Here is a 12,500-nt window from a genome sequence, read left to right as displayed (position 1 = left end):
GGAATATCTGTTTTAACGTTGTTACTGTTCTTAAAATATTCTAACTTTATTTTTCGTTACTTCTCTAGTTTATTTATTTCCCTATCTCCTTTCCTCGCTGGTCTATTTTTCCTTTGGCTTCTAGCATCCTGCTTTTCCAACTAGGGTTGTAGCTTAGCTAATAATAATAATAATAATAATAACCTTGGGTAGGTCAGAGTCCAGAGATCAGCACTATTCCACTAATAGTATATCAACTTCATTAGCTACCATTTAATAATAATTATTTTAATATTCAACATTTTAGCATTTTTATTAAACAACGCATAAAAACTCCTGTTGTTATATCGCCTAAAATATATATCACAAGTACATAGCCTTAACTAGAGGGGTACTCAGTAGACCGCAGACCTCCGCCGCGGCAGCTAATTTCTAGACCTTTTGCTCGACTATGACATTCACCTTGGATCTTAACGTGTATTAATTGGGGTGGATTTTCATACACTCAAATATGAACCAAGTTTGAAGTCTGTGTGAAAACGATGTCAAAACTTATGACTGATTACGTGAATTGGACATTTTGCTTGACCGTGACCTTAACCTTTGACATTGACCTTCCAAAGTTTAATCATTTCCAGCTTTTTACATAAAAGTTAATCCCTGCAAGTCTCATTACCCTACGATTAAAATTAAGGCTAGGAAGCTGTTCAAAAACAAACTCACACATACACTAACAAACACACAAACAGGGGCGAAAACATAACCTCCTTCCAACTTCGTTGGAGGAGGTAATTACATCAAAACTACACTGAACTAATAATAATAATAATAATAATAATAATAATAATAATGATAATAATAATAATAATAACCTTCTCAGAGACGTAATTGTTTAAGAAGAGGGGACAGGCGATAAATTCTTCTTCCTTATAATTGAATAAAACATTTTGAAAACTAAAAATTAATGACTTTCAACATAACACAAAAATATGAACAGAAAAAATTTCACCCTAATCTTTTAAGCTTATTCTTACAAGTCATACAAAAATACAAACAACAGCTTTCACAAAAGGATTTTTGAAACATAAGCAATACTAATTTATAACCATTATAATTCAAAGTATTTTTTTCAACAGCATTAAAATGAAATTTCTCTCAGTACTTCAGCTAAGATTTCCTTACTTCCAATTTTTAGAATCCCGTTTTTAATATTCAGAGAGAAAGTTCCACAAGGAATTTATTGAAATGTCAGTTATTTTATATTTTTTAATTTCGGATTTCACATAAAAGATTAGGGGAGGGTGGGATGTATATAAAGATTTAAAAGCATATGAATAATGAATGTTGCCAATAAGCTAATATCTAACTATTGTTTAATGTTTAGACACACGCATTTTATATATATATATATATATATATATATATATATATATATATATATATATATATATATATATATATATATATATATATATAATGTTCATATATACTATATATGTGTATACATATATGCTTATGTTAACGTATAGCAACTTATATATATGTATATATATATATATATATATATATATATATATGTATATATGTATATATAATATATAATATATACTGTATATATATGTATATATATATATATATATATATATATATATATACGTATATATGTATATATATATGTAATATATGATATATATATGTATATATATATATATATATATATATATATATATATATATATATATATATATATATATATATATGTTTACTACCTGCAACATATAAAACATTTACAAAGACCCTATCAGGCCGAACAGAAAGACAGCTAGACTTTAATCACCCAAGACAGCAGACGACAATCTTCAGAAGTGGGTATTCCAGAAGTGGGTATTTCGGAAGTGGGTATGCAACAACTGTATATGTGGAAGAGTTCACGAGGAAGGGTTACGAGGGGTGCAGTAGGGAGTGGGGGTTAGGATGACAGCCAGTTAAATGCAATGACTGGCAATTTATCAAATACCAGCAAGGGGAGGTAAGGAAAAGGACCCTTACGATTTTCTATGGGGTAGAAGTGAAACTGACTGACCTGTTTTTTGGACGGTGCACGGTAGGTGGGCAAAAAAACGTCACATGTTACTTGGCCCGTCCTACTTGCTATCGCTTATCCTGATCTCTCTCTCTCTCTCTCTCTCTCTCTCTCTCTCTCTCTCTCTCTCTCTCTCTCTCTCTCTATTATAATTTTTACTATTACTATTATTATTATTTTTATTGTTATTATTATTATTATTATTATTCATAGCTAAGCTACAACCCTAGTTGGAAAAGCAAGATACTATAAGCCCAGAGGCCCTAACAGGGAAAATAGCTCAGTGAGGAAAGGAAACAAGAAAAAATAAAGTATTCTAAGAACAGTAACATTAAAATAAATATTTCCTATTTAAACTATACAAATTTTAACAAAACAAGAGGAAGAGAAATAAGATAGAATGGTGTGCCCGATTGTACCCTAAAGCAAGAGTCCTGTAACCCAAGACAGTGAAAGGCCATGGCACTACCCAAGACTAGATAACAATGGTTAGATTTTGGAGTGTACTTCTTTTATAAGAGTCTCTTCTACCCTCACTAAGAGGAAAGTGGCCACTGAAGAATTACAGTGCAGTAGATAACCCCTTGAGTGAAGAATTGTTTGGTATTCTCTGTGTTGTCAGGTGTATGAGGACAGAGGAGAATCTGTAATCAATATGCCAGACTATTCGGTGTATGTGTAGGCAAAGGGAAAGTTAACCGTAACCAGAAAGAAGGATCCAATGTAGTACTTCCTTGTCACTCAAAGGACCCTATAACTCTCTCTTGGTAGTATCTCAACAGGTGGCTTAACAGCCTTAGCCACTCAAGATTTGCAGATGACATAGTTGTGTTTAGTGAATCGTGGGAGGAATTGCAAAAGATGATAGATTTGAATAGAGAAAGCAGAAATGTAAGACTGAAAATGAATATGAGTAAAACACGATTCCTTTTGAGTATTCGATCTCCTGTCTATTATTGGACAGTAAAATTTAGTAAATTAGCTTTTTATATCACACCAAAAAAACGGCTTTTAGTCACAGCTTAACCGAACGCAGTGGTTTTTACCAGAAATTCAAAGTATAAAACCTCCGTCACATTGATTATCATCAACTCTACAATAATAACAAAATCTATAATTATGATAGAAATATCATTATTATAATTTTTAATAATAAGACTAAATATATACTGATGATAATAATAATAATAATAATAATAATAATAATAATAATAATAATAATAATAATAATTGTAACAAGCATTAGCTACATCATGAGTTTTCCTCTTTTTTTTTAGTGTTTAGGTTTAACATTGTCTCAACTATTGTTTCCTTGAAGGTTTCTGATAGAATTATATTAATATAAAAAAGGATTCATTTGATGATATAACTTACTGTTCAACTACAGCAAGAACAAAATCCCAAATACCATGTTGTCTTAAGGTTAGGGTTAATTCACTTAACATTTTGCTAAACCTTGACTTTGACCTTTGACCTAGGACTTTCAAAATTGAATCACTTCTATGTCTCAACATGATAGCGAATCCCTGCAAGTTTCACTACTCTCTTAGTAAAATTATGCCCAGAAAGTTCTTCACAAACAGACTTTAACCTTGACCTTTGACCTAAGACTTTCAAAATTGAATCACTTTGACCTTGACCTTTGACCTAGGACTTTCAAATACAGTGCTGTAGTTAACCCCTTGGATGAAGAAGAATTGTTTGGTAACTCAAGTGCTGTCAGGTGTACAAGGACAGAGGAGACTATATAAAGAACAAGCCAGACTATTATTATCATTATTATTACTTGCTAAGCTGCAACCCTAGTTGGAAAAGCAGGATCCTATAAGCCCAGAGGCTCCAACAGGGAAAATGGCCCAGTGGGGTAAGGAAAAAAGGAAAATAAAATATTTCAGGAAGAGTAACAACATTAAAACAAGAGGAAGAGAAATAAGATAGAAGAGTGTGCTCGAGTGTACCCTCAAGCAAGAGAACTCTAACCCAAGACAGTGGAAGACCATGGTACAGAGTCTATGGCGCTACCAAAGACTAGAGAACAATGATTTGATTTTGGAGTGTCCTTCTCCTAGAAGAGCTGTTTACCATAGCTGGAGAGCTTCTTCTACCCCTACACGGAGGAATGTGGCCACTGAACAAGTACAGTGCAGTAACCCCTTGAGTGAAGAAGAATTGTTTGGTAATCTGTGTTGTCAGGTGTAGTAGGACAGAGGAGAATATATAAAGAATAGGCCAGACTATTCGGTGTGAGTGTGTAGGCAAAAGGAAAATGAACCGTAACTAGAGAGAAGGATCCAATGAAACACTGTCTGGCCAGTCAAAGGGCCCCATAACTCTCTACCGGTAGTATCTCCATGCGTGGCTGGTACCCTGTCCAACCTATTACCTATATAACAGAAAAGACCGGCGATATGCGATCTACCTGTACGAGTATCAAGTATCATAATTTTCTAGTCCAGGAAGTAGTTCATTCATTGGGACCAGCTTCTGAGAAGTTACTTCGCGCTCTCGTAACCTGCATATTTGAACTAACTTTAATCACATATCGATTTCCCTATCTCGGTAACTTCCTGTAGTTTCGCCTTACTTTTCTCGATATTTGGTAAGCCAGTAGATGCTATGACATTTTGGGCTATTTCATGAAAATATTAAACTGAAACTATGACGTTTCATGTAACAACAAATATACTATAGTTGCAGCAACAAAATACTGCTAATTAACTTGATTAGTTAAAGATCACTTATGTGGTAAAAACATCAGTTCTTAATCACATATACTATATATATATATATATATATATATATATATATATATATATTATATATATATATATATATATATATATATATATATATATATATATATATTATATATATATATATATATATATATATATATATATATATATATATATAATGTGTGTGTGTGTGTTGATATATATACAATGCGTGCGCGCGTGCGTGTGTGTGTGTACCCGGGTGTCTGTAAGTGTATTTATACAAAATTCAGATTATACACACAAAAGCATACCAACACTTAAGTACTCTGAACTTCTAACAACGGCAAAGAAACTAATTGCCAATTAATCAAATCCCGGACATAATAATTAACAAAACCGATAAAAAAAGAAAAAAAAATCTCTTGACACGCTAACCAACTATCTTTTACTCAGATCGTCTCTAAGGTTCGTGCTTGGGACCGGTTCTCTGGGAAAATGGAGATATTCAACATAATTTGCCCGATATCAGGAGATGTAATAGGAAATATAATAAAAGATATAATAGAGAATCCTCCTTCCCCAATGAAATTCTGAGGTCAGCATATATCTCATAACTGGATTTTCAGGTCGTAACTTCCTCAGTTCGATGACTTGAGACATTTCTGTCACCTACTTTTATCTGCGAGTGTGGGAGATTTTAGTCTTCTCCGTTTAAGATGCGATATAGTTTCTTTTTTTTTTTTTTTACAGCTTGACACTTGTCTAAAGGAGCTATCAAATATTACATCAAAACTATACTCTTTTACATGAAGAGCCGTTTCTGTAATTTCAACTTCGAGAACTTACGTAAAAGCTTATTTTAAGCTTGTGTATTTAGTGTTACATTACTCTAGTAGTCATACCTGATAGAAAATGACAGATTTATACCACGGAAAAGGTTATGTAAGAGATATATTGTATATTGTATATATAATACATTTATGTATATTATAAATGCACATAAAAACAACCAAACAAAGGAGTGCGTACGAGCACGAATGGAAATACACACATCATAAAACAGGATGGATCCACAGAGAGAGAGAGAGAGAGAGAGAGAGAGAGAGAGAGAGAGAGAGAGATTAGAAAAACTTAGAAATTTAAAAAAAAAAAAAAGCTAACTATCTTAGAGAAGTAATTGGGTCTCTGTTCTTTTAGCAATGACATTATCACCACAGACTGTATAGATGATAATTGACTTTCACCATACTCATAACTTTCACCATCCGCAGCATGGCCTTCACACCATATTCGATAAGATACATACGTACATACATACATACATACCACCATTGCCCCTACATTAAAGGGTCGGTTGTCGGATTGCTTATCAGCACAAATCACTTGACAATCAAATAAATAAATAAAGAAATCAATTTTTAAATATATAAACAAATAAATATATAAATAAATACATAAATCACTTGGCAATCAAATAAATAAATAAAGAAATCAATCAATAAATAAATAAATAAACAAATAAATATATAAATAAATACATAAATCACTTGGCAATCAAATAAGTAAATAAAGAAATCAATAAATAAATAAATAAATAAACAAATAGATATATAAATAAATACATAAATCACTTGGCAATCAAATAAGCCAATAAATAAATCAATAAATAGATAAAGAAAGAATATATAAATCACATATTAGCTGATACTATGTCAAAACTTAATGTTCTTAAAATATTTTATTTCAATTGTTCTTTTCTTCTCAAATAATTTATTTATTTCCTTATTACCTTTCCTCGCTGAGCTATTTTTCCATGTAGGAGCCCTTGGGCTTATAGCATCCTCCTTTTCCAACTAGGGTTATAGCCTAGCTTGTAATAATAATAATAATAATAATCATTATTATTATTAACGATATTAATAATAATAATAATAATAATTAATAATAATAATAATAATAATGATAATAATAATAAGGCGGCAAAGCAGAGATGCAAAACCAAAAATGTAAATACGCCGACTTTTGAAAAGACACAAAAATACTTACTGAGGATTTCGCTTCATAATTATCCTTTAGAGAAGCGATTTGAGGTGCGAGGAACCCTTATAAGGCTCTTAGAAACAGTTAGACATCTAAACCACACGAATTTCTTCATCTGGTGTGACCCTTTGACATGCATTAAAACTTGTTTGAAAATCTTTCCTTCACAATTTGCAAATATTGACCTGGAAGTTCAACGCTAGTAGAATATAAATGGTGGATTTGAATTCGTCGTTGTTACTGGATACGTGGTGCATAGAGAGAGAGAGAGAGAGAGAGAGAGAGAGAGAGAGAGAGAGAGAGAGAGTTCGAACGTAATACTAGCCATAAAAGTAAATGAGGCTGGAACAAAAATCTATGACACTAAGTAAAGGGTGGATGAAAGGTATGTAATCAAGTTAAAATTTTGCATATATAACAGAGTGATGTTAGTTTAACTGGACATGTTAAACACCTCTCTCTCTCTCTCTCTCTCTCTCTCTCTCTCTCTCTCTCTCTCTCTCTCTCTCTATCATGAAAACTTATATAGATGTATGTGCAAAATGTATCTTATTGATAAATGGAGACCTTTATAAAATCAATGGGGTAATTAGTGAAAACAAAAAAAAAAAAAAACCTGATCTTATTTGGACGGAAATAGACGCCCAGATAACATCAGAATTATATGGTTCAGGAATGCTATTACACACGTCAATTGAACGAATTATCTCCTTTATCTGACAGCCTTGTTCTTATCTGATTAACTCTGGTGTTTGTAGGAAAGTTACTCATTGTGAATTCATTCAATAACATCGCCGCCTTCAAATATTGTTGAAAGGGTAATTGTGAAAGATATTACGAAATATGTAAAGAATATAGGCTCACAGAAGGTATTAACCTTTCATGTGAATTATTATTATTATTATTATTATTATTATTATTATTATTATTATTATTATTATTATTATTACTTCAAGCTGAGCTACAACCCTAGTTGGAAAGGCAGGATGCTATAAGCCCGATGGCTCAAACAGGGAAAAATAGCCCAGTGAGGAAAGATAAAAAAAGAAATAAATATACGATATGAGAAGTACTGAACAATCGATATAAAATATATATAAAGCAGCAAAAACATTAAAAGAGTTTTCATACATAAACTACAAAAAGACTTATGCCAGCCTTTTAGCACAATTTTAACATATTTGAAAGGGGGTAGGCTATAGTGGAAAGTATAATGTTCGTCTTGGATATTATTTTCAGCTGTGAATGGAGCCCCGAAAGATGAAGAGGAAGAACAGCAGCTGGAAACGATAGCAAAGGATCCTCAAGGTCGGGCTATTCTCATACCGCCATCTTTGGAGCTTCTGACACGTCAAGAAGGGTGAGTACAGTACAGGAAATTCAGTGTCGTAAGATCATAATTGGATAATGTTATGGGTACGAGAAATCAAATGTGGCCTCGCTTCGTACCGGTGACAGTCTGCCCATGAAAAGGATCTGCACTAAAGCGGGGTTTATACGGTCAAACGGTTCGTCGAACCCGGTTGTCGAATCTGCTTGGCAAACAGTTCGAAGAGGTAGAGTCAGCCACAAATGCATAAGGTTTGTGAACAATGAAGCCCCACTCACAAAAGTCAGGCGACAACAGACTTGCTTCGAACCGTTCGACGAACGTGTTCGACAAATAGATACCTCGTTCACACGTTCGAACATCACTTCAAACACTTGTCTGTCGAACAGCGTTCGACGAACATTCCGACCGTGTAAAGCCCGCTTAAGACGTCATGAAATCATTTACTTCATACTTTCGAGGCATTGTTGTGTGAAACCACAGCTGTAACAAAATCGTATGCTATATAACCAAAACAATAATAGCTTGTCCTAATTCAAACAAACCAGATTGTCACTCACTAAATTATAGAGAGGGCGGAATTACGAGAACGAATCGTGAACTTAGCAACAGATAATTTAAGAAAAGAAGAACAAAAATTTGTTGATTATGTTTGGATACGTTCACAGTCCACAGAAACCTTGACTGGCATCCGTGCAAGGTCGAGGAGAAAGTTTTGTTTTGTGGTTAACCCAGGTAGGAGCACGGATGGGGCAAGGGGCCTCTTGCAGCTTTTCGTGTCCCGTTTTTTTTTTTTTTTTTTTTTTCTTTATTCCAACGCCCAGAGTTAATTATATAACCACTAAATCAAGTTCTCCCTTTGCTGTGGGATAAAGGAAAAAACCAGGTAGTGGTTCGTGTGCCAGATATGGAGCATGGCCCTAAACTATCTGCCCAAATATGACAAATACGAAGAATATACTACAACCCTAATTAGAAAAGCAGGATGCTATAAGGCCGAGGGCTCCAACAGGGAAAATATCCCAGTGAGGAAAGAAATAAGGAAACTACAAGAAAAATAATTAATAATTAAAATAAAATATTTCAAGGACAGTAACAACATTTAAATAAGTATTTCTTATATAAACTATAAAAACTTAGAAAAAATAAGAAAAAGAAAAATACGATAGAATAGTGTGCCCGAGTGTACCCTCAAGCAAGAGAACTCTACCCCAAGACATTGAAAGACCATGGTACAGAGGATATGGCACTACCTAAGACTAGAGAACAATGGTTTGATTTTGTAGTGCCCTTCTCCTAGAAGAGCTGCCTACAGTAGCTAAAGAGTCCCTTTTACCCTTACCAAGAGGAAAGTAGCCACTGAACAATTAAATTGCAGTAGCCAGGTGTTCTTATCTTGGAGCATCATTTATATACAGTATGTGGAATATTCTAACTGAGAGGTCACTGAATTGGTATTGTTATAATTACATTGTCACTTTGTTGTGTGGTGGCCTGTTGGTAACGTCCTTGCCTGGTGATCGCCAGACAGGGGTTCGAGTTCCACTCAAACACATTAGTTCCTTTGGTCGTTACAACCTTATCATCCATGTGAGGGGTACCTGTAGGTCTATCTGCTGAGTTATCAGTAGCCATTGCCTGGCCCTCCCTGGTCCTAGCTTGGGTGGAGAGGGTGCTTGGGCGCTGATCATATATACATATAGTCAGTCTCTAGGGCATTGTCCTACTTGCTAGAGCAATGCCATTGTCCCTTACCTCTGACATTCATGATTGGCCTTTAAACTTTTAAACTAGTTTCTTCCAGATATTTTCCAGAAGCCGAAGTTTTATAGTAATGTATTACCATTTTTGTATTATCTGTAATTATCACTACAAGCCAAATATTTGCAACATTGTATTCTAAAGTTATGTTGTAATAAAAAATAAAATTTCGCATGTAACTTTGTGTCAAAAAACGTGGATGAAGAAGGCGATATGCCACCAGTAAAACGTTCTCTCTGTAGAAACAGTGTACCGTGTCACTTAATCAACTTGCTATCATATCTCAAAGATTTCCAACTTCTCTCTCTCTCTCTCTCTCTCTCTCTCTCTCTCTCTCTCTCTCTCTCTCTCTCTCTCTCTCTCATATATGTATGTATGTGGAAAAAGTTCTCACGGCCAAGTCCTTCCACTCCCGTGTGTTTATGGTCTGCCTATGCCAGTCCATCCCCATAAACTTTCTTATTTCGTCAATCCATCGTCTTCTCTCCCTTCCTCTGCATCTTTAGTAATCTCTAGGGACCCATTCTGTTATTCTTAATGCCCATCTATTACCTGTAATTCTCATTACGAAAGTTTTTCATAGCGCTGATTACCACTAGGTCCTCCAACATCGTCTGTCGATGGTAATTCCTAATATAAAGTTACGAATTGAACAATGAGTATATTAAGCATCATATTTACTTTCCTTGCCATCCAAGAAAGATTAACAGCAAAGAAAAAAAACAACCAAAGCTGAGTGGAAGACATTTTGCTTCTCCAAACATGAACGATGCTCTCTCTCTCTCTCTCTCTCTCTCTCTCTCTCTCTCTCTCTCTCTCTCTCTCTCTCTCTCTCTCTCTCTATCTCTTTGCTCTTGCTCGCCGCAATTTACTTTCTCATGGACCGACTGATCGGTCTGTTGACAACTCGCGGCTTTTTAGAAGAGGGGGAAAATCTTGTAATCACAAGGAACTGTTTTCTGTTTGTTCTAATGATTTCATTGCTTTATGCTGAGAGAGAGAGAGAGAGAGAGAGAGAGAGAGAGAGAGAGAGAGAGAGAGAGAGAGAGAGAGAGAGAGAGAGAGAGAGCGACTATAAATCGCGTTTTCAAAACAAATTGATGTCTCCAAATTCCTTTGTATGACGTATGAATAAGACTTGAAAATCTTCTTGTTCCGTGATGGGGTAAGATTTATTCTCAATTGATTTACATGTGAAAGGATTACATATTGAATTAGATAAGTTTTTTTTTTTTTTTTTTAGTTTGAAAATTATGATGATAGTATGGACAGATCAAGTTCAACTTCTACATGCAAGGTTGATAGACATGTAAACACTTCTATGTATACGTGACGTGCATAAAACCATTAACAAAAACCGCATACACACGGCATTATGTTAAATACGTACATGTGCGCGCCCACACACACACACACATACATATGTATATATATATATATATATATATATGTGTATATATATATATATATATATATATATATATATATATATATGTATATATATACATATATATATATATATATATATATATATATATATATATATATATATATATATATATCCACCAACGGCAAAACAAAGGCCTCAGACATGTCTTTCCACTTGGGTCTGTTTATGGTCTTTCTATGCCAGTCCAAACCGACAAACTATCTTAGTTCGTCAATCCATCGTCTTCTCGTCCTTCCCCTGCTTCTATTGCAATCTCTAGGAACCCAATCTATTATTCTTGATGTCCATCTATTGTCTGTCAGTGTCATTATATGTCCTGTCCATGTCCATTTCTTTTTCTTACATGTTGTTAGAATATCCTCTACTTTAGTTTGCTCTCGTATCTTTCTCTTAATATTATATCGTACATTATTCTTTCCATAGTTATTTGAGTTGTTACTAGCTTTTGTTCTAAGGCTTTAGTAAGCATCTAAGTTTCTGATGCATAATTCAAAACTGGTAGGGTTATCTCATTAAATAATTTTCTCCTTAAGGAAAATGGCATTTTTACGTTTCATCGTCTCATTTCGTTTACCCAAAGCTCTCCATCCCATGACTATCCTTTTTTTGATATCGATCTCATATCCTGGAGAAACACTTACTGTCTGTCCCAAGTCAGTGTATTCGTTAACAATTTATAGATTTATCCACATCTCTTAATTATTGTCTCTCGCCATTTTCATTGAACAATATTTTAGTTTTACTCATATTCATTCTCAGTCATGCATTTCTGCTTTCTCTATCCAAATCCATTATTTTTGTAATTCCTATCATAATACACTAAACACAACTATGTTATCTGCAAATCTTAGTCATTAAGGTATTCCCAATATTATAAAATCCTACTGTACATTTTCCGGACCTAAATTTTCAAAAAGTTCTAGGCATGTTGTGAATTATTTAGTAGAGATGGGGTCTCCCTGTTTATTTCCTTTCTCAATAGGAAATTCCTTACTATCTTTATGTAGTTTTAGGATTGCTATACTTGATGTATCTTCAAGTGTTCTAACATAAGAATCATCTATTCCTTGTCTTTGAAGGGCTTTCATTACTGCTGAAGTTTTGACAGAATCAAAAGCTTTCTTATAGTCAGTAAATGCT

At 33.9% G+C, this 12,500-nt stretch overlaps 1 protein-coding gene across 1 annotated transcript in view; it reads left to right on the top strand.

Moving 5' to 3' along the window:
• Nucleotides 1-12,500, top strand: part of LOC137616331 (trypsin-1-like) — a 41,079-nt gene that overhangs the window by 1,885 nt on the left and 26,694 nt on the right. Inside the window, exon 2 of the mRNA XM_068345982.1 lies at nucleotides 8,059-8,179. Coding sequence (XP_068202083.1) covers nucleotides 8,059-8,179 — 121 coding nt within the window. The remainder of the gene's footprint in view (nucleotides 1-8,058; nucleotides 8,180-12,500) is intronic.

This window comes from Palaemon carinicauda, chromosome 22, assembly GCF_036898095.1.
Source record: "Palaemon carinicauda isolate YSFRI2023 chromosome 22, ASM3689809v2, whole genome shotgun sequence".
Classification (NCBI taxonomy): Eukaryota; Metazoa; Arthropoda; class Malacostraca; order Decapoda; family Palaemonidae; genus Palaemon; species Palaemon carinicauda.
The sequence above is the reverse complement of the archived record's forward strand: the minus strand, read 5'-3'. Positions and strand labels throughout refer to the sequence as shown.